Here is a 23,426-nt window from a genome sequence, read left to right as displayed (position 1 = left end):
TAGATAGGTGCAGGGACTTCTACAGAAGACAAGGTTACTCGTCGTCCTCCGTTGGCTGGACTAAAAGCCGAGCTATGAAAGAAGTTCGGTGTAGTTGAATTTCTACTTTCTCGGAAACATTTCAGAGACCTGACTTATAGAGATAATATGGGAGCTATGGTAGCTTTGCTATCTTGTGCGTGGATGCCGAAGTGAACATAGCTGCTACATATTCTTCATGCCGATGTAGCTCTAAAGATGTAGAAATAGTAGCATAATTGAATGCGTTTAGACCTACTTGAAAAGCATCCGAACAAGTACATAAGAGTGCCTCCTCGCAACCTGTATCTTCTGTTCTGCTTTCTCTAGAACATCGGTTTCATACTTCTCATACCTCGACTTCGCTCACAACCTCTTCTTGACCCTTCTTACTACTCTCTTCTTCCTCAATCCTTAATTTTGTTACAGCATCTTTGTCATTGCAAAGTCCCCTCCACAAAACACCAATCAGAAACTACAACTCAACAATCATGCAACGCTGGACTGTTACCCTACTTCTCGCCTTTGCTGCCAGTGTTCTGGCAGCCCCTTCTGGCAACGTTCAAAATGTTGGCGAGAACAAAAACCTTGATGGCGATGTCGGTGTTGCTAAACGTGACATAACCTGCTCTTTCGCAGGTTCTGATTGTATTTGCACTGGCGATGATGGTGTATCTTTCACGGCTCCTGATGGGTGGTGCATGCAGTAGGAGTTAGTCAGCCTTTGGTAGAACTAGATAGCCAGGACAAGGATAAGCTTGGTGATGAATAGGAGTTCTAACCTCATAAACTATCTTTCCGGCAAATATTTGAATTAAGCTATACTACTAAAAATCTATACGCATATCAGTATCTAAGAATTGCTTGATGTTGAGCTGTTGGAATGCTTAGGTGAAATTTTGAATGACTTGTGTTCGACCTTTGCTTTTAGCAAGCTACACTCCAGAAAGCTGTAGCAAGATGCTAAACTGAACTTGAAAGAACTGGTGATGGATTTCCAACTTAGCATGTTAAACTCACCAAGAGGCATAGGCACAATGACTGCAAAAGAGATGAAGATATAGTTTTATCCTGTGCTTAGTTGTCATGCTGTGTTTGTTTAGTTGATATCTGTTATGCTATCTCTAGCCTTAAAGCTAATATTTCCATTGTTACCAACGGCAGTGGGAGAATGTTTACCGAGTCCACATGGTGGTGCCATCTCAGTCATTCAACTAATCTTCGCTTCGGATGTTTAAGCTCAAATTGGAGATGCTGGAGTTTAGTCCTCGGGATGGAACTTTCAGCTGATGTTGTTCCTTAGTATATCCAGTTTCCCAAAATACCGCCCAAGCGAAGGCAGACTATCGGTGTAGAAATCGAAGCTCCCAATTTTCTAAATACTACTACAAAATCACAATGTCCTCTTATGTGGATTAGGCGCAGCGTTTGCAACATTTCTTACGCTTGGATGCGCGAAGCCAGTGAGTGTATTGTGCTTATTACTTAGCTAGCACAAGGACGTTTAGGTCATATCTCTTTGACTTTAACAATTAACAAGGCATTGGTCAGGGCCAATAGAAGGTCTTGTCTGAGACGAACATTGGCCACTCCTTGGAAAAAGCTCTCGGGAAACTAGGGTACTCTATAGAGAGGTCCTGCTAATAGCCCTAGCCATGGGTTCTAAGAAGCGGTGCTTACGCTATAGGATAGGCCGAGTCACCGAACGATGGCAGGCAATGGGGTAGATGGAGGGTTTTTGGCTGCTGCTACCAGTCTAATTTTTTGCTTGGCTTTTCAGCAGTCCATCCCCACGCGGAGACAGAGCCTAATAACCTTGCTAGTCTGGTCAAGCTAATGATTATCAGGAATAAGATCATACCACAGTGAAATATGAGCTCGATCAGGGGAACGGTGCCCTACATGTATTGAATAAATCTCATGCCAATGAATCAGTTGATTTATTAAAGTTACTCTGCATACTGTCTCAAGACTGTTAACTCATGAGGATGAGGTGGTAGAGTGTTAACTCTGTCATAGGGGTTCCGCTATAAGAGGTGTGGTCTTCATCCGAGGCCCATGTGTTTGATCCAGACGCGCTAGTGATGGATACCCAGGTTCTCTTCGTCTAAGACTACGTAAGTCACTGCCAAAGAACCCACGGTGCCGCTGATATCTACTGTGCAACCATCATCACCAAGCCAAGAATTACATGTGATTGTTGTGCGTCTGTCTACTACATGGTAATGTGTTGAAATCAGGTGCGAAACGATGCAATTCCAGCTACATGGCCTAGGCTACCCTTAGTCCTTCAGTCTATCAAGACCAAAAACGCTGTATCCGAAAAGCTACCACGCTACGCTGTGCAATATTAATTGCAAATACAACGGGGAGTAGAATGAATGGACGGCGCACTCAAGGCGAAGCTCTTGCTAGTTCTTTGAAGCTTGCTCTCTCCACTGAAAAACCTTTAGTCACACTTGTGTCAAATCCGCATTCATGAGGCCCCTCGCCCGCCTTTCGACCGAGCGGGTGTGGAAGGGATAGATGATAAGACCCTTTCCAGAATACCAAACATAATCCATCGACCAGCATTAGGCCTGCAACTATGGGCCGTGCTCTGTCAGAATGAGTTGGAAAAAGATGGCTTTGCAGTAAACAATCATATAACATAATGAAAACAAGATTGATTCTCGGGCCAGATGAGAAAATGGGAAGCTTAAATGCCAGTGCCTCTGTGGAAGACAAGGTTATCGTTCGTCCTCCGTGGGCCGGATCAAAAGCTGATCTACAAAAGGAGTACGTTTTAATTGAATTTCTACTTTCCCGGAAACTTGTTGGATATCGGACTTAAAGAGATAATGTGTGACCCATGACAACTCTGTTATCTCCGAGGTGAACATAGCTGCTATGTATCGTTTTTAGATGTACAGCATTCTTGATGCCGATGTAGCAATGGTGATGTAGAAATGCTGAAATGATTGAATGTGTTCAACGTACATGCGTAGCGAGTGAAACAAAAATCCCTCAACCTACACCTTCTCTATTTGATCAACTGACTCTCAACCACCCAGAATGTCACAGACTGATTATGATGAGGCTGGAATGCTCCTCGCCCTTCAGGCCCCTTCAAAATAACCCGGAATTAAAGCTCCAACGTGCTGCAGTGATCTATACAGCCAACATAACAACCCTGTGGCGTCGACAGATGGGAATCCAAGCCCGAGCTAATATTATCCCTAAATCACGCAAGCTGTCCGATCTAGAGGAAGAGAGACCATTATTCGCTTTATTATTGACCTAGATTCGCGAGGATTTCCCCCCCCGGTTGTGTCGTGTAAAAGAAATGGCTGATCAATTGCTTGCAGACCGCGACGCGCCACCAGCCGGCCCGCGTTGGGCTTCACACTTCGTCAGGCGACACACGGAGCAGCTCAAGACATGTTTTTTTGCGCAAGTACGACTACCAGAGATCCAAGTGCGAAGACCCAGCTATTATCCGTAACTGGTTCACACTTGTGGAAAACACAATCGCAAAGTATGGCATCCGATCAGATGATATCTATAATGTCGATCAGACTGGGTTTATGATGGGCATGATTCATAGCGGAATGGCTGCCACAGGCGCAAATAAGCGTGGAAAGCCAAAACCAGTGCAGCCTGGAAACCGGGAATGGATTACAGTGATTCAGGCGATCAACTCGGAAGGCTGGGAGATCGCACCTCGTTTATCATCGGTGCGGGCCAATATCATCTTTCTAGTTGGTAGCGGGAAAGTAACCTCCCGGGAGATTGGGCTATTGTGACCACCCGAAATGGTTGGGCCGATAACGAGACTGGTCTTGAGTGGCTCAAGCACTTTGACCAACACACAACCAATCGATCAGTTGGTGTCTATCGTCTCTTGATGGCCATGAAAGTCACCACCCCCTAGAATTCGAGAGATATTGTGAGGAGAACATGATCATCAGGCTTTGTATGCCGCCTCATTCCTCTCATCTGCTTCAGCCCCTTGACATCGGATGCTTTGGTCTGCTTAAGAATGCTTATAGTCGAGAAATAGAGCATTTGATTCGAAGCTCTGTAACACCCATTTCTACGACAGAGTTCTTCCGAGCATTCTACGCTGCATTTCAGGCTACTATGACAGAAAAGAACATCAAGTCAGCCTTCAGAGGGGCTGGGCTTGTTCCTCTTGACCCAGAAATTGTAGTTTCGAAGCTTGATGTGCAGCTATGGACTCCAACGCCGCCTGAGGAGGAGGCTGAACCCTTGACCCCTTGGAGTTCAAACAACCCAAAGACTGTGCTTGAGGCTCAATCCCAGTCAGATTACCTCGAGAGACGAGTGGCAAGACATAAATGTAGGTCTCCAGAGTCTATTCTAGAAGCCATGAGGTCTTCTTTTGAGAGAACAAAGATGGTTAGACATAAGGTTACCTTACTAGAGGCCAGGGTCGAGGACCTTGAACAAGCGAATGAGATGCTTAACCGGCGCCGGGGAGCAAAAAGAACCCGACTCCAGAAAGAAGGGAAAGTAATAGTAGGGGAAGGAAGACATGTAACTGATCAAATGGATGTGGATGCGCAGGTAGTGGCTGAATCGTCAAGAAGTTGCGGTCAAGAGAGGTTGACACAACCGGGGGTTCAGAATTGTAGTGTGTGCGGCAAATCTGGTCATGATGCAAGAACATGTCAGGCAGTAATTGAGACATCTGGGGAAGAGTCTAGCAAATAATTTGGATTGATCGAATGGTTTGTTGCGTTTTTATGGCGATCTCTAGGAAGAAGGTTGAGATTTTTGTTTCACTCACTACGCATGTTCGTTAGCCTTACTTGAGAAACGTCAGGACGAGTATAAAAGAGTGCCTTGTCTGGCAACATGTATCTTCTTTTCTTCTGTCTCCAGAACATCGGTTTTATACTTCTCATACCTCGACTTCACTCGTAGCCTCGTCTTGAGCATCCTTAACACTCTCTTCTTCTTCAATCCTTAATTTCTTTACAATATCTTTGTCTTTGCAAGATCCCCTCTACAAAACATTAGCCAGAATCCATTACTCAACAATCGTGCAGCGCTGGACTGTCACCCTACTTCTCGTCTTTGCTGCCAGTGCTCTGGCAACTCGTCCTAGCAACATTTAAAATGCCGTAAATGCTAAAAGGTCTGATACTGATACCGCTGATACTGGACATGGGGAAATACACTCCTTTTCAATAGATGGGGTTTGTATGTGCGTTGACGAGGATGACGTAACCTTCAAGGCTCCTGAGCCGTGGTGGCGGCAGTAGCAGTTTGTCAGCCTTTGGTAGAACTACCCTCAGCGTGCAGATAGCCAGGACAAAGATGAGATTCGCGATGAATAGCAGTCCTAATCTCCTAAGCTATCTTTCCAACAAATACTCGAGTTAAGCTATGCTACTGAAAATAGATTCATCTATGAGTGTTCAAGAAACTATTGGAATGGTTTGGTGAAGTTGGTGATATGGCCAGTTTTATTTGCCATGTTTCCCTCTTTCCTTTGGCTTTACTTGTCGGCATATCCTGCTGATGCATCACCACAAGGCTATTGCTATACTCTCATCGACTAAGTTGATGCTTTACTAAGGCAGTTGTATGGCCGGAGTCTTGGTCTGGAATCAGCTGTATAATAGGGAATGGTTATGGGATGATTGTCTGGCGTTTATAGACGGATTGTGACAATGGAAAGACAGTTATTTCACCTTCACTGAAGGTTGCAGTCTTTCAAGGGCACCCACGCTCACATTGAGTAGCTTTTGGCTGCTGAATTAAGAAGATATCATCATCCTCAGTGATTTCATCATGCAGCCACTAATACAAATCGACCTTGACCTTTGCAATGGTTTCTTTGCTGTATGACTTCATACAATGCACTTCTTTTGCTTAGCAACTTCTGCATCAAAAGCTTTTTTCTTATTTTGTAAAAGCTCTTGAATAATATCAAAAACCCTCTTCAAGTCTCCAGTACCTCTGATCAAATAGCTTTTTAGCTCATGATGTGCTGACTGTTGGAGAGATACTTGATTGGCTGTAGTTTCTGATATTCTTGACAAAACAACCTGCCTACTCTTGATGTATTGGCTAATAATCACATTTTATAAAGATATGAAACTATTTGATTGACTGGATTGTTGTCAGATCAGCTATGTTGTTCATTCAATTACTCGGTGTGTGGTGCATTGAAGTTTTAGGTGCAAATAGGAATTCTCTTGAATATATTAAAATCAAATTGGTGGTGTGTGATAGCGCACCGTTAAATCCATGGCAGCTACTACGTGGGCATCAGGTTTTTTCTACATGGGCATCGGGCTTATGTGGGCATCAGGCTTTATGCACTCTGATTGGCTCTAGCTTACGGGTACAAGGCCCATAAAGGCGGTGAAGCATGTGCACTAACAGTGGGCCAAATCTCAAGGATTCTTTACAAGTAGCAACACTACATTTGCTGTGAATTTCTTCTTCTGGAAGGGCCATTTCACAGCCTTTGTCTCTATACTATTTATTTGGGCTGCCTTTATACCCAAATATAACCACTTGATTCTCATTCTCTAAATACAATGCAATCTCCCTCTCTGTCCATTAGATACAAAGCTTGTTATTCTTCAGTATCTTTATCTATCCTTCTCTAGATGTCAGCTACACCCCTTCTTCCTATTCTGAGAGGATTATCCCCTAGCTCCCAGGTGACCTCAGCCTCTATACAGCCATTCTCTGCCTTACTCTACTGGCTGTCATGAGGTTGTTTTCCTGAGTAGGTGCAGCTACATCATAGTACTTAAGAGTAATAACATAGGATAAAGAAATCATATATCAGTGAAGTCTTCAACACAAAGAGTATCCTGTCCTTTTTACATTTCTTTGTATAAGTATCAGCCATAGAATTGGCCAGGGGAGAGAGGTACATTGGCAGAATTCCAGAGCATAGAATGCACTAACAGACACATTTCTAGCCAATCAAAGTGCGTAAATTGATGCCCACATAAGCCCGATGCCCATGTAGAAAAAACCTGATGCCCACGTAGTAGCTGCCCGCCTATTGGGGCCAGCAGTGTGCGGCGACGGCTACATGCGCGCCCCCATTTGTTTTATGCGCCCCGTCCCTAGTGTTTTTTGGACTACTTGAACTTGAACTTGAATATATTTAACGTCTACGGGAATCACAGAGATCAAACGACGCAGGACTGGTTACCGGACAGAATTAACCCTCTGCAAGGTTCACCATAGAGTTTTGACGAGCGAAGCGCAATTGCTCCCAAGTTACCTTGTTGCTCGTTTCCGCTCTACCGTGGTTAAAGTACAATAGGCAAAAAAAGAAGGAAAAGGAAGGAAAGAACGAAAACAACCAAACACAAAGAACAAAGCAGTGAACAGAACGTAGAACGAATACAAAGGAAAAGTAGCAAAGAAAACAAACATGTACCTCCGCACCCTCTCTCCCGAGAAATCACCTTCTCGCCGCGCCATCCCCTCTTACATCCCAATGCGGAATACCCTCCACTGAGGGTCTAGTTTCCCTGCCAGATATCTGCAGCTCTTGTCTCCTGTGAGGAGCTTTCGTACAAATCTCATGGACAGATTCTTCTCATTGCCTAGACACTCCCATGGGTGGGTAAAGGTCTTGGCTTGGTCGCATCCTGCGACTGGGCAACGTATTTCTGCATTCGTGTGGTTGAGCCGCACGTGATACTCTTTGAAGTCGCCGTGTCCGGAGCGCGCTGCCAGGATCTGGGCGACTGTACCTCTGTGTAGCCCCTTCATCCAGCCGATGTCATATAGTCTCGGCCAGTTCAGCGCTCCACCGAGATGTCTGATCTTCAGGCCAGCGACTCGGCTGGCCCTTCCTGTTCTGGCCAGAGTTTCGTCGAGTCCCCGATCGGGTGTGGTAACAGGGCCTTTGCCTCATCGATGCTCCCGTCAATCGTCGTCCAGTACAGAGGGTGGTCTGCATTGCATGTTGATGCCCGTATTCCTCCTGTCCGCAGCATGTCCTGGCAAATGATTGTCATGTTCGGGAACGCTGCGAATCTGTAGAGGCACTTTTTGCTTGTCGTTTTGAAGACAGGTACGGCGGCTCGCAAGCCTTCTCTGAGAACCTTCTCCAAAATGTCCATGCTGGTCTTGCTGGCTCTGGGGAACCAGGTGGTGGCCGCATACGTCATCTGTGGTAGCATGTATGCTCTCACTACCTGCATTACCGAATTCGGGGGCGCGCCGCTGTGGACTCTGCTGATGCGGCGCAGCACGTTTGCTGTCTTGCGTGCCTTGGTCGTCATCTCTTGGCACTGCGTTTTGAAGTTAAGGCTGGTGTCCCAACTGACGCCGAGCCACTTCATTTCCCGCACTGGGCTCAGCGTTGTTCCGTTTGGGAGTCGAAGCCCTGTGTTCATGCTCGGGAGTTTATGGCCGGTGTACAGATGCATGACTCCTGTCTTACTCCAGTCGATCCTCAGCTCATTTTCCCTACACCACTCCACCGCGTGTGTCATGTAGGCTTGCAGCGTGGTAATGTTGGTCTGGACTGATGTCGACGAAACATATATCAGACCATCATCTGCGTATCCCAGGCTGGGTAGCTTCTTGAAGAGTTCCGCCATGTACAGCATGTACAGTATGGGGGAGACTGGAGATCCTTGTGGCAGACTGCCTCCCACTTCGCCCTTCTTCGACTGAGAGGTTGACGCACCTATCCGTCAGGAAAGAGCCTACCCATTTGCACAGAAACTCTGGCCATCACTGCCTTCTCAAACGTGTCTCCAGCCTGTTTTCCTAACCGCATCAAAAGCTCCTTCTATGTCGAAGGTGACAATTGATGTGATCTGTAGTAACTGACGCACCTATTGGGCCACGGGTACCCATAGTTTTAAAATCACATGGGACTCGTGGGACTCACGTAGGCTTCCGCTTTCGGCATCATTAATCGCCAAAACAACGCTTAGAAGCGCGGCAATAATGCTCTTTAACCATGGAGAAGTAGGTAACACAAGAATGGACTGAGCCTGCATTGAGGTCGTAGCTTTGTTATCTGACGATTATCTCCCACCTGCAAGTGAATATGAGTCTCGAGAGTCACTTTTACAATCAATAAATTTCTTGTACACTAGATTGTTGTCATGCCTTTGTCATGGGGAGATTTACTAGCAAGAAAATCTGGCCATACACCTGTGATAGAGCATGTAAGCCTCCGGATGCTTTGAAGAACTGGCAGTGGAGGATTACTACTCGAGGCACCCACTCCCTGTTCTCAATAATGGCAAAACGGTCTCTCGATAAGGACATCGAAGAACAGCAGAGGATGAACTTTTGCATTATCGCCAACTCGCAATAGAATCTATTGCTTTTTAATAATAGAAGTGTTTTTTGCAACTTAGACGTCTAATTGATCATAGTACTGTACTTCATTATTGTGATGTGTGAGCTGTGCCGAAAGCGGAAGTTTACGCAAGTCCCACGGGTCCCGGGTGATTTTAAAACCACGGGTACCTGTGGCCCAATTGAGCCCCGTAGGCTGCACCTATTGGGCCCCAAGACTAGGAGGGACGGCGCATCGAAGAAATAGGGCGGCGCATGTAGCTGTCGCCACTATCCATTTAACAGATGGCCAACGATATTGATGTGATGCCAGCACGCGCCATACTTGACGGGATCTTTATTTGCCGATTCCAGGCAGGGTGTAACAGTTGCTCTGCATGTGCAATAATATGGTTATGCTAGTAGATAGTAGGAACCTATGATTACATGGCTACCCCCAATATAGCCTTTCACCCCGTCAAAAGCTCTGTATCGCAAAGATAGAAGGAGATAGATATTACCAAATCGAGGAGACATGGGTCTAGATGCAAGATAGTACACCTGCCTAACAACTAATCACCAACTTCATAGGACGTTGGAATCCGGTTCGAAAGAATTCACTCACACAGTAACTATTGGCCTTCACTTGTATTTGCGATGCTTCGTCTCCTCCTTTGCCACGGCCCTTTTGTTAATCTATCCCACTATGCCATGCACCCTAATGATGCCCTTTACAACAGCAGCACTGGATGCGAGTCAAGGCAATTGTCACTGAGCACATTGCGGTATTACTGGCTATAGCTGGAAGACGTGTGTGTGTCTTAGTCTCGTGTTATGAACCATAATTACTAGATGTGGCAATTCTCTTAAGGGGGGGCTGACTATCGCTAAGCTTAGAGCTCTACTGATTGAGTAAGAAGAACAAGGGAATCGAGATATAATTAACCATTAGTAATATGTAGCATTCACAACTCCAACAAGTCTCTTCTCCCCCACCCGGTATGACTTGCCTGCGATCTTTTCTAGATGTGGAATTCGAGATACAACTCCAACAAACAACTTGCATCCAAGCGAGCCGGATGCTAGCCTAGCCCGTTGAGACTAGCCCTCTTTCCCGAAGATCACCATAACCCTACTAGAAGATATGATCTATTTGATCCTTGGAATGCTGCCAAGGCGCTTGCACTCTCGAAGTTAGGGCAGGCATTGAGAAAAGTGTCCGCGAATAAGATAAGGGAACTACGACACGGAAAGGCCCGTCGCATTGAATCATCTTGCTCTAGAATCAAGCCACATACAGGCGCTGCCTCAACCACGACAAACGTTATTCAAGGACATAATGTATGGGTGAGTTTCAGCCTGCACGAAATCTGCTCCAGTTCAGACTCAAGTATAGAAGGGCCTCTAGAATCACACGGTTATGTCTTAGGAAAATTGACATTATTGTTAATATAGCCCATGAATACTGCAAAATTAACTGCTATTAAGGGGAATCAAAGAAGCTTACAGGCTTCTGCTGCAGGTATACTGGCCATTAGCTTGCGATGCTGTCTTGGCAATTTGCCCACTCATATATAGGCATAATCAGGAGTGAGAAGAATAACGCGGCTATTAAACCAGTGTACAATTGTGCCAAGCTTATCCTTCGATACAGATGCTTTTCTTTTTTAACAGATGAAATTACAGTTACAGGGCCTGGGCTACTTTTAGCCCTTCATCCTATCAAGCCCAAAATACAGGGTCTGACGAGCTACTAGAAACTACAATATTGATCGAAATACACTGGCGAGTAGAGTAGAATAGACGGCGCACTCAACGCGAAACTCTTGCTAGTTCCGTGAAACTTGCTTTATCTATTGAAAAACCTTGAGTCACACTTATCTCAAATCCGCATTCATGAGGCTCTTCGTCCCCCCCTTTCGACTGAGCGGTGTGGAAGGTCTAGATGATCAGTCTTCTTCCAGACCACCAAACACAACTCATCGGCCAGCATTAGGCTTGCAACTGTGTTTGCCCGCCTGTGGGCTGTGCTATGTAAGAATGGGTTGGCGGTATTTATGGAAGAAGATGGCTTGAGAGTAACAAAATAATTATATGACATGATGAAAAAAAAAGGAAAAGACTTATTGTCGGACAAGGCGAGAAAACAGAAGGGTTAGATGCAGGGGCTTCTGCGGAAAACGCGGCTACTAATTGTCTTCCGTGGCCGGACTAAAACCTGAGCTATGAAAGGAGTTCGGTATAGTTGAATTTCCACTTTTCCGGAACGATTTCAGAGACTTGACTTATAGAGATATTATGGAAGCTATGGCAACTCTGTTATCGTGTGCCTTGACGCCGAGGTGAGCATAGCTGCTATATATCGTTTTTAGATGTACGGCATTCTTGATTTGGTGACCCTCTTACGTATTCTTGATGCCGATGTAGCTACAGCGAAGTAGAAATAGTAGTGTAATTGAATGTGTTTAGACCTACTCGAGAAGCGTTTGGACAGGTATATAAGAGTGTCTCGCCTCGCAACATGTATCTTCTATTCTTCTTTCTCCAGAACATCAGTTTTATACTCCTCATACCTCGACTTCGCTTACAGCCTCCTTTTACCACTCTCTTCTGCTTCAATCCTTAATTTTGTCACAACATCTTTGCTCAGCAATCATGCAACGCTGGGCTGTTACCCTGCTTCTCGCTTTTGCTGCCAGTGCTCTGGCAGCTCCTGGCAGCCTTCAAAATGTCGGCGAGAACAAAAACCTCGATGGCGATGCCAGTGTTTCTAAACGTGTGATCGTCGGCTGTGGGTTTGTCAACTTTGATGACGTGGGCTGGGTTTGCATTTGTGTTGACGACGAAGAGGGCCCCTTCCCGGCTGACGACGAATACTGCGCAGAGTAGGAGTTTGCCAGCCTTTGGCAGAACTACTCTGCATAGAGATAGCTGGAACCAGCGTAAGATTGTCAGTGACTAGCAGTCCCAATCTCCTAAGCTATCTTTCCGTCAAATACTTTAGCTAAGCTATGCTACTAAAATATATTCATATATAACTGTCCAAGAATTGCTCGATGTTGAACTATTGGAATGATTTGGTGTAATTTTGAATTGCTCGTGTTCAACCTTGGCCTTTAGCAAGCTACAGTCCAGCAAGTTGTAGCAAGATCCTAAACTGAACTTGAAAGGACCAGTGATCGATTTCCAACTTAGCATGTCGATCTCATCAAGTTGCATAGTCACAACTACCTGCAATAGAGATCAAGACATAGTATTTATCCCATGCTTGGTAGGCATCCCGTATTTCTTCAGTTTATATGTTACGCAATCTCTAACCTTAAATGCTAATATGTCGATTGTAAACAACGGCAGTCGGAGAATGTTTACCGAGTCCACATGCTGGTCCCATCTCAGTCATTCAACTAATTAGAGATCCCAGAGTTAAATCCTTGGGCTCTAAATACTACTACAAAAACACAACGTCCTCTTGTGTAGAGGGCTAGTCTATTAGGCCTAGCGTTTGCAACACTTCTTACATTGAATGCATGATGCTAGTGCATTGTTCTTCTTACTTAGTTATTAAAAGGACGTTTAGGTCAAATCTCTTAGATTTTGTAAAGGCACTGGTCAGGACCGATAAAAGGTCTTATCCAAGACGAGCATTGACCGTTCCTTGGAAAAAGCTCCCGGGAAACTAGGATGCTCTACAGCGTGGTCTCGCTAATAGCCCTAGCTGCGGATGCTTTGAAGTGTGCTCTTGCGCTATGAGATAGCCCGAGTCACCGAACATAAAAGCCCAAGAAGAGAGAATCAGAATACATAGCAGTTTCATCAAGCTTCGAAGCATTGTAGTAGAAGAGAGCGTCACCTATCAATATTCAGAATATATATGCTACTAGCTTTATAAATGGCACATGCTTTCATGAACTGACTTTTTTGGGAACAAAGAAAGGCCTGTAACTTGAGATTGCAGGCAATGTGGTAGAGAAGGGGTTTTTGGCTGCTGCTCTCAGGCTAATTTTTGCTTGGCTTTTCAGCAGTCTATGCTGCAGGTGATGGTCCACACGGACACGGAGTCTAATAACCTTGTTAGTCCGGTCAAGCTAACTAATGTTTGTCAGGAATAGGATCACCCCACAGTGCAATATGGGTCTCAACCAGGGGAACGATGCCCCCGTATTGTTAACAGTATTACTCCTCGGATCCTAGCGCGAGCAACTTGGATCGCTCCCTGTATTTGTAATTATCCTCTGCATTTTCATCATCTTGATAGTCTACTTGGAACAAGCACCGATTTCCTCAGATACTTGGTTACAGAAACCTGTAAAGGTATTTCATTGAGTGCCATAACTTTCTATAGTGGCCCTATCGCTGCCTCTCTAGCCTCGGAACCTAGTTGTCATTCATTAGCTTTATGTTGGGTGTGTCTCGTCGAACTACGACTCTACTACAGCTCTTCGTTGAGCAGCTGGATTTATTCAAGACAAAATGTGAGACCCATCAAGCCAACAGCCTTTTAGCTCAAGCTACATTGCAAACTCAACCTCTTTGTGAGTATCGTGCAACAGCCTGCAAATACAAGTCGTAAAGGGTACCACAATAGCTATAGCCAGACAGCTATCAGTTGGATCTGCCCAATCTAAGCCATCTAGGCTTGAATAATGGGCATCTCCTGTGGGCTTGCATCTAAAACAACATAAAAAAAAATTAATCTTGAGTGGCATAAACAGAACACTTGGAATTAAATGTAGTGATATGAAGCATCAGCCACACTGTGGCACCGCCATGTGGCTGTCCCACATCTCACAGGTTATACTCAGTCCAAGGAAATTATGTAGATAGACCAAATTGAAGTTCTTTATGCAAAATCACCACAACATACAATCATATAACGATACAGTTCTTTAACTCTGGAGATTGAAGATAGAATGGGAACAGTATAAGGGGTCTGCAAGGCAGAGTTCAAAATACATCAGCTTTCACCTAAAACGCATACCATAGCAGTCTTCTTGTGAAATCGCTATTTGTTCTCATATCTCTTTGTCTTGAACTATCATTCAAGCCTGTCCATTCATTGTTTCAAGACTGTTGTTATACTCTTCTTAGGAAGGTTGACATTCACATCCACATAGTGTGATTCTAGTCTGCATAGTGTCCGAGGGCCTCTGTGCTTTCTGTTAGGGCGTGCTCGACAGGAAACTTATTTTGTCATTGTCTGTTAATGACCCAGAAATCTACTCGTACTTCGCATAGCAGAAATCCCTGTTCAGAATTTGCCCTACTCAGCGGCAAGCTAGTGTTGACCTTGCTTGGTCTTGCTAGATTAACCTGCCTGATTTTCATGACTACACCTGCATCACTCTTGACAGACTGCAAGTGCCCTCACAGGTAATTCGACTGCAAAGCCGTGGTCTTGACGATCTGGAATCCCCTCGTCTTTGCGATCCGTTTCACGCTAGGTTTGCAAACTTTAGACGACTTTTGCGCGCAGAGGCCATCGCGCTTAGGATAGCGCCGGTTAAGCGCTGAATCTATGATAGTTCCAGGAAAAGCCGCAAGTGTTCTATCCTTATTATAGAGGGAGTTTTAGCAACTAAAGTCCTCTTGTTGAAGGGTAAGCCAAACCTTAATGGATGGAAGGATGCCATCTATTCCCTGCTCGTGGTTAAGGATATCAATGCCTATCTTGATATGGAGGCGGCAATAGAGCTAACAGTAACTATTAGGAGGACGTACTGAATGTCCTGTGAAGAAGAAGAAGAAGGAGAATGAGTGATTGTTCATTATTGTTCTGTGTCTATCTAAGTCTAGTCCAAGGAGCGGATCTCAGCCGGCTTATATATCCATCACCATCATGTTCTAGATCAAGCACATGGGCCTTGGAAGAAGACCCTTGATGTCTGATACTGACCCTAACGTTTGGGAGAACTGGATCAGGGTCAGCAATCTTGGTAACCCTGACTTAGGTTACTGACAAGAGCAGCTAAGAAAACCTAGAAGATGGAACCTTGCTCCGGTTATAAGCTTGCTATCTCCCGGTCTTCAGGGCAAGTAAATCTCATGCTAGCAGTAGTAAACGTTCAACAGGGTCCGTTTACTTCAGCTAAACCACTCAAAGTCGGCCTTGGCCAAAAACAGCTACTTCTGTAACGACTGAACAAAGTCTCCCGCATCGGTGTTTAGAGTAAATCTCATCCGCATATTTACGAAAGGCAGCATCATGTACAACAGAACCCACATTCACAATAATCAAAAAAGATCTGCGCCCGTAGCATTCTAAACAGTGAGTTCCTTCAAAAGACCACACAGTCTACAATCCCACAATGCGAATCTCGCACCTAGAATCTTGGCCGCTGTCTCCACACAGATCTTATCGAGACAAGGACGCCTCCTTCCAATCGTCAACAGTGAGTGTCACTAGGCATATTTGGACTAGGTTCCTAGCCATGCAACCACGTAGCAAACTGACCATAACACAACTTGATGGACGAATGCGAGCGTTTCATGTCGATGGAGGGGCGGGATTTAGCTCTCGGCTAAAAACTGCCAATCAGAAGGGAACCTATGTAGGGGTCACTCCACTGTATTTTCACAGTTCCAACTGACTGGCCGAAATACGGAACGGCATCATCACAAAGCGAGTCGGGGCTATGAAGCATGATGCGAGCTTATCCTACCCCTTCTAGCCTTTTGCGTACGAAGTGGTCACCAACTAACATGCAAGACGAACTACAATCATATCCCGCTGTATGAAGTTTCCTATGGAATCCGACCTTCCATAGTTCACCTAATAGCTTTTAGCTCTGTCGCTTACATATACTTTCCAGAAGGATAGCGGGTAAAATGGCACGAAATTGCAGTCCGAATCCAGAGCAACATCTTCGGTAGCGATCAAGGTGATGCAGTATTCCGAGTATATATCTACCTGACAGACCTAAGATCTCCTCTTTGAGGCTAGTCTATCTTGTAGGAAACATTGATCTGGCCCTCAGCTTGACAGACAAACTTGAAATTTTAATCTCTAGTCCAGATGAAGGGGCGTTAACCTTGGACTCTCTCTGCAGCCAGGCACTTTTGGGCCATTTCTAAAGTAGAAAGCCCATCCTAATACTAACGTAAATCTCGATGTGTGTCCGCATGACTGCTACAGGCCAGGCGGTTGGCTAAACTACCGGGGAACTATCTAGCTATCTATGGCTACAACTTACTAGCATTCACTGGTTTAAACCCAACAGTGTTTATTACCTGCTAAAGATCTGCGTCTTTAGTAGCAAAGAATGCGTAAGTGTTAGTAACCTAAGTCAGGGTTACCAAGATTGCTGACCCTGATACAGTTCGCCTAAACGTTAGGGTTAGAATCAGACATCAAGGGTCTTCTTCCAAGGCCCAAGTGCTCGACCCAGAACATGGTAGTAATGGATATATAAACCGGCCGAGATCCGCCTCTCGGGCTAGACTTAGACAGACATAGAATAACATCAATAATCACTCATTCTCCTTCTTCCTCTTCTTCACAGGACATTCAGTACGTCCTCCTAATATCTACTGTTAGATTTGTGCTATATAATTAGTCAAGCTTCATATCCAGGGAGCAGGGGTTAATTTTGCGATACGAAATACACAATAATCCTGTTCAAACCAGGTTCTCTTCGTCTAAGACTACGTAAGTCACTGCCAAAGAACCCACGGTGCCGCTGATATCTACTGTGCAACCATCATCGCCAAGGTAAGAATTACATGCGATTTTTGTTTGCCTTCCTACCTCATGATAACCTCAAGGAATATCCAGTCAGTAGTCTAGTGTGGTATGTCGTATATGTAGCGCTAAAGGGAAAATACGAACTCAGTCAACACTGTGAATTTGAATTAGTAAGTCTTGAGCTCGAGGGGTGCTTGTCAAAGCGCCACGCAACAATAATGTGATGCCTGCACTGTCAGTTTGATTAGCTGATTCCAGGCAGGGTTTAAGGATTGCTTCACATGTGTAATAATATGGATGTGCCAGTATATAACGCGAGTGTTAAGCGAGCAACGGAGATACTTTGATTAAAGCCTCTGAATTAAGCGCGCAATTGATAATTTGTCCAATTAATCAAAATTAATGACTACACTATTCTATGTTGACCTCATGGCCTCTTGGCAGGTCCTTGCATTCAATCTGGTCTTTCTGCAAATACTACACTGCAAAACCTTTGCCTCTTGTGACCTTCCACGACTACCTCTTGAGGATTCAACTGCTACCTATGCATCGATATCTATCTGATCAATTGACTGTGATGCTTCCCCTATAGTTCAAGACCCTTATTTGTGTATCCTAGTCCTTTTTCCACACCAGCACCATCCTACTGTGTTATTACCGACTAGGGTTGGATTTTCCACAACAGATTCAATTGTTGACAGTGTAGTATTTGTAGAAAGACCAGATTGAATGCAAGGACCTGCCAAGAGGCCATGACTTTAACAGAGAATAGTATAGTCATTAATTTTAATTAATTGGACAAATTATCAATTGCGCGCTTAATTCAGAGGCTTAATCAAAGTGTGTTGCTGTTGGATGAATGTTATAAACTATATGGAGGATGGGTATTGTGGGGAATTTGCCTTCGGTCGGGTTAACCCTGGGTAAACCCGAGCCTGAATACTTGAGCTTAGTTGTGCATGATGAAAGAACTTAACACCATAGAGAATGAATAGAAGACAAGCTTCACCATAACGATCAATCTGTATACCAGCACGGTTCCACGTGCGGTTGTACAGGATCACGAGTGACTTCTCAAGTGATAAAATCTGAATTCAGTAGATTGTTTCGACACAACCTAAATTATTCACTACACTCTTGTACAGATTTCCAGATTACCATGCACCACCACCCTTTCGACAACCCCACCCTTTCGACAACCCCACCCTTTCGCCAAGCAAAAAAGAAATTCCACCACCAAAACTCAGCTATTTCATTTACACAGAATCAAGCCAAAATAAAAGTTGTTTGTAAATTTTAACCTAATTCGAGTTTGCCATTGATATATCTATTGAACCTTAGGTCTTTTGGCTGGTGTCGCAGACCTAGTGGTTCGCTGAGGTGGTATGCTTTCCTCTCTAACTTCAACAACTGAAGCAGCTTCTGATTCTGGCCCTGACTCCTTTGACGAGCTGTCATTCACCACAACAAGCTTCTTTTCGCTTTATTTCTTGGAAAGACTTTATCCAGTCACTAGAGCTTCACTTGGAGTCATGAAACGCTTATTGGGATCAGGTGATACCTTCCTCTTCTTCCCTCTTTTCAGACAGGCCAGTTGCTCGTCTAGACCAGAAATCCTCATGGCATACGACGTCAACGTCTGCGACTGCGCTTCAAACTCTTTAGCTATCACGTTATACCGTCTCCGCGCCTTTAGTATTCTATTAAGCCCGAAGTCACGGATGTGGCGGCTAGATTTTGGTGAATCATCTGACACGAAATATGTCGCCGGCTCTGGAGTTGTCTTCGAACTGTCATTCGGCCTATCCTCTTGTATTTCTGGATGCCATAGAGCTTTGGCTCTAGAAATTGGCCAATTCCCAGTAACTCTCCAGCCAGAGAGTATATTCTTCTTAGTCATTCCCACTTCACAAGCCTTGGCATAGGCTCTAATGAAATTGACCGTATCCATTGGAGCAGAATCAGTCAGGGAAGCAAACTTTTCCAGTTCTTGGTGATATGCAGCTTTGGAGGCATTAAACACTCCATCATCTAATGGCTGAAGTCCATGGGAGCAACGTGTTGGAAGGTAGCAGCAGTAAATATTATTCAAAAAGCATGTAGCCATCCATTCGTCCTTAGATCGGTTAGCAGCAGCCTATAGCCAGGTAAACAAACACATTACCGTTGCATGACTCCCATGGCCATCTAGAATGTTCAATTTGGAATCAGACTCGTCATTGGGCTTGGTTTGAGGCAAATAGACTCTTTCAAGCCATTCAACTCCAATGTGGTCATCAGTCCACCCGTTTGGTGAAGTTATGAAATGCCAATCAGCAATTTTCCTCAATTCATCAAGAAACCATTGTCTCTTGAGTTCTTTACCTTTAAATGTTATGCCAGGAGTCAAGGCACGACCATCAGCAGTGATAGCTTCGATGAATGAGGTTCAATTTCGAGTTTGTGTTCCCTTGAGAAGAGCCTTCTGCTTCAGGTTCACGCTTCCGAGCACAAGGCTATCTAATCCTAACAAAGAGAGTCTAGCTAGTCAAATTTGAAAAGTTATAGTGAAAATAGAGTTAGATACTTGTGAAAACCAATCATGATGCCTCCTTCATCAACGTTAATAGTGTTCTCAGGCCGAATCCAGCCATACTGGCCCCCCCTGATATCGAAGTACCAGTGAACCGCTTTAAGCGTGAAAGAGTCAAACCTATTGGCTTTCTGACGTCTACCAATCTTGGTATTAAGGTCTGAGCGACGATGAATGAATCTGGCTACCCAGTTGTGTCCTAATTCCAGTTGGTCGCCTTGTTGTCTTAGCAGGCCCATAACGCAAGCCTGAATCTGATTGTGGGATGGGGCGTACCCCAGGGACTCTTTCGAAGGATTCAGAAAGCCGGTTTGTCTTCCTGATTCTTGGATAACTGTTGACTAGGCTGGATTTGCTCTTTCACAGCCGCCTGACTGTTAAGTCTGTCGATTAGGGTGGTTCGAGGCACCCCCCGTCGCTGAGACACCTGGGAGGGTGAAAAGCCATTATCGGTGACATCCAATATAGCCTCAGCCATGTCATCTTCTGTATATTTCCAACGAGGCCGAGATGAATGCATTCTGATAGTGCTGTGAGAGGCTATCAGGAATAGTATTGGAAAAGAGTGGTGAGGAAATTAGGGATTGAAGTGGTAATAATTCCTTGCTACTACCCACATATATCGGGTCCCCAACCTTGCAGTTTGAGAATAGAATTAGGAACTCGAATCATTTCAATACTTGATAGAGGAAACTGCCTTTAAAAAATCTTTATTCATGTTGAGATATGTGTGAATGAAAGTGTTGAGTTTTGGTGGGCGACTTTTTTTTTTGCCTGATGAAAGCGTGGGGTTGTCGAAAGGGTATCTACATAGTTTCCTAGGACTGAATGTAACCTATGAGATGTGGTCAGCCACATAGCGGTGCCACATAGCGGTGCCACAGTGTGGCTGATGCTTCATATCACCACATTTAATTCCAAGTGTTCTGTCTATTCCACTTGAGATTAATTTTTGTATTTTGTTTTAGATGCAAGCCCACAGGAGATGCCCATTATTCAAACCTAGATGGCCTAGATTGGACAGATCCAACTGACAGCTGTCTGCCTATAGCTATTGTGATACTCTTTACGACTTGTAACTACAAACCCTCTCGAAACAACTTGGAGGGCTGGAATCCTGGTCTGGAAAAAAGCATCAGCACATTCTGTAGGTAAGTAGTGTCCCCCAACCCCCCTGTTAGCCGCTGTCTTATTTGCAGGCTGTTGCACGATACTCACAAAGAGGTTGAGTTCGCAATTCAGCTTGAGCTAAAAGGCTGTTGGCTCGATGAGTCTCACATTTTGTCGTCAATAAATCCAGCTGCTCAACGAAAAGCCGGAGTAGGGTCGTAGTTTGACGAGACTTACCCTACATAAAGCCAATGACAACTAGGTTCTGAGGCTAGTGAAGTAGTGACCAGGCCTCTATAGAAAGTTATGGGATTCAATAAAATACCTTTATAGGTTTCTATAACCAAGTATTTGAGGTAATGAGTGCTTGTTACAAGGAGACTATCATGATGATGAAAATGCAGAGGATAACTACAAATACAGGGAGCTTGTGGGATACAATATCCCAACCACGATCCGAGATGCTCGCGCTAGGATCCGAGGAGTAATACTGCTGACAATCTGGGGGCATTGTTCCCCTGATCGAGACCCATATTGCACTCTGGTGTGATCCTATTACTGATAATCATTAGCTTGACTGGACTAACAAGGTTATTAGACTCCGTATCTGTGTGGACCATCACCATCACCTGCAGCATGGACTGCTGAAAAGCCAAGCAGAAATTAGCCGACCAGTGCCTTTACAAAGTCTAAGAGATTTGACCTAAACGTCCTTTTAATAACCAAGTAACAAGAACAATGCACTAGCTTCACGCATTCAAGTGTAAGAAATGTTGCAAACGCTAGGCCTAATAGACTAGCCCTCTACACAAGAGGACATCGTGTTTTTGCAGTGGTATTTAGAGCCCAAGGATTTAACTCTGGGATCTCTAATTTGAGCTTAAACAACCAAGTGAAGATTAGTTGAATGACTGAGATGGCACCACCGTGTGGACTCGGTAAACATTGTACAACTGCCGTTGTTTACACTCAAAATATCAGCACTGAAGGTTAGAGATGGCGTAACATACATGCACTGAGGGAATACAGTATGCCTACAAAGCATGGAATAAATACGATATCTTCATCTCTATTGCAGTAATTGTGACTATGCAACTTGACGAGATCGACGTGCTAAGTTGGAAATCGATCACCGGTCCTTTCAAGTTCAGTTTAGGATCTTGCTACAACTTGCTGGACTGTAGCTTGCTACAGGCAAAGGTTGAACACGAGCAATTCAAAATTACACCAAATCATTCCAATAGTTCAACATCGAGAGATTCTTAGACAGTTATATGAGTTTATTTTAGTAGTATAGCTTAGCTAAAGTATTTGACGGAAAGATAGCTTAGGAGATTGGGACTGCTAGTCACTGCCAATTGTATCCTGGTTTCAGCTATCTCTACGCTGAGGGTAGTTGTACCAAAGGGCGACAAGTTCTTAACCTCGGCAAATTGAGTCGTCAACCACGATGGGGCCCTTTACGTCGTCATAGCAAACGCAAACTGTGCCTACGTCTTCCACGTCAACCCACTGACAGCCGAGGATCATACGTTTCGCAACACCGGCATCACCATCGAGGTTTTTGTTGTCGCCGACATTTTGAAGGTTGCCAGGAGCTGCCAGAGCACTGGCAGCAAAAGCGAGAAGTAGGGTAACAGTCCAGCGTTGCATGATTGTCGAGTTATAGTTTCTGGTTAATGAGTTATAGAGGGGACTTTGCAATGGCAAAGATGTTGTAACAAAATTAAGGATTGAAGAAGAAGAGAGTAGTAAGAAGGATCAAGAAGAGGCTGTAAGCGAAGTCGTGGTATGAGAAGTATAAAGCCGATGTTCTAGAGAAAAAAGAGAAGAAGATATACTTTGCGAGGCGAGGCACCCTTATATACTTGTCGGGACGCTTCTCGAGTAGGTCTAAATTCAATTATGCTACTATTTCTACATCGCTAGAGCTACATCGGCATCAAAAATGCCGTACATCAAAAAATGATATATAGCAGCTATGCTCACCGCGGCGTCAAGGCTCACGATAACAGAGTTGCCATATCTCCCATTATATCTCCATAACTCAAGTCTCTGAAATGCTTCCGGAAAAGTGGAAATTCAACTATACCGAACTCCTTTCATAGCTCAGCTTTTAATCCGGCCACGGAAGACAATGAATAACCTTGTCTTCCGCAGACGCCCCTGTATCTACCCTTCCTACTTTCTCGTCTTGTCTGAGCATAAATCTTTTCCATTTTTTTTCATTATGTTATATAATTATTTCGTCACTCTCAAGCCATCTTCTTCCATAAATACCGTCAACCCGTTCTTACATCACACGGCACACAGGCGGGCAAACACAGTTGCAGGCCTAATGCTGGCCGGTGGGTTGTGTATGGTGGTCTGGAAGAAGACTGACTGATCATCTATGCGTTCCACACCGCTCAGTCGAAAGGGGGGGACGAGGAGCCTCATGGATGCGGATTTGAGACAAGTGTGACTCAAGTCTTTTCAATGGATAGAGCAAGCTCCACGGAACTAGCAAGAGTTTCGCGTCGAGTGCGCCGTCTATTCTACTCCCCAGTGTATTTGTGATCAATATTGTAGTGTTTAGCAGCTTGTTGGATACTGCGTTTTTGGTCTCGATAGGCCGAAGGACTAAAAGTAGCCCAGGCCCTGTAACTGTATTTTCATCTCTTAAAAAGGAAAAGCATCCGTATCGAAAGATGAGGTTAGGACAATTGTACACTGGTTTCAAAGTCGCGTTATTCTTATCACTCCTAGCTTCCTAAC

General features: G+C 44.6%; 4 protein-coding genes across 4 annotated transcripts; 2 read left to right on the top strand and 2 right to left on the bottom strand.

The window, feature by feature from the left end:
• Positions 1 to 509: 509 nt before the first annotated feature.
• Positions 510 to 728, top strand: HOO65_050591 (uncharacterized protein; the record flags this gene model as incomplete). Its single annotated transcript, XM_071000954.1, has 1 exon — positions 510 to 728. The coding sequence occupies one exon, from the start codon at positions 510 to 512 to the stop codon at positions 726 to 728; it is 219 nt and encodes a 72-aa protein (XP_070858650.1).
• A 7,104-nt stretch (positions 729 to 7,832) lies between these two features.
• HOO65_050590 (putative double-stranded RNA/RNA-DNA hybrid binding protein) lies at positions 7,833 to 9,020 on the bottom strand (the record flags this gene model as incomplete). Its single annotated transcript, XM_071003439.1, has 2 exons — positions 7,833 to 8,701; positions 8,909 to 9,020. 2 exons carry the CDS (start codon positions 9,018 to 9,020, stop codon positions 7,833 to 7,835), a joined length of 981 nt encoding a protein of 326 aa, XP_070858649.1.
• Positions 9,021 to 11,961: 2,941 nt separating this feature from the next.
• HOO65_050589 (uncharacterized protein) lies at positions 11,962 to 12,268 on the top strand (the record flags this gene model as incomplete). The annotated part of the gene is made up of 2 exons (XM_071003568.1): positions 11,962 to 12,191; positions 12,238 to 12,268. The coding sequence occupies 2 exons, from the start codon at positions 11,962 to 11,964 to the stop codon at positions 12,266 to 12,268; spliced, it is 261 nt and encodes an 86-aa protein (XP_070858648.1).
• Positions 12,269 to 21,967: 9,699 nt separating this feature from the next.
• HOO65_050588 (uncharacterized protein) lies at positions 21,968 to 22,322 on the bottom strand (the record flags this gene model as incomplete). Its single annotated transcript, XM_071003566.1, has 2 exons — positions 21,968 to 22,127; positions 22,183 to 22,322. 2 exons carry the CDS (start codon positions 22,320 to 22,322, stop codon positions 21,968 to 21,970), a joined length of 300 nt encoding a protein of 99 aa, XP_070858647.1.
• Between the last annotated feature and the right edge of the window lie 1,104 nt (positions 22,323 to 23,426).

The sequence above is a fragment of the Ceratocystis lukuohia genome (assembly GCF_044167205.1).
Source record: "Ceratocystis lukuohia strain C4212 chromosome Unknown Supercontig5_pilon, whole genome shotgun sequence".
Classification (NCBI taxonomy): domain Eukaryota; kingdom Fungi; phylum Ascomycota; class Sordariomycetes; order Microascales; family Ceratocystidaceae; genus Ceratocystis; species Ceratocystis lukuohia.
The sequence above is the reverse complement of the archived record's forward strand: the minus strand, read 5'-3'. Positions and strand labels throughout refer to the sequence as shown.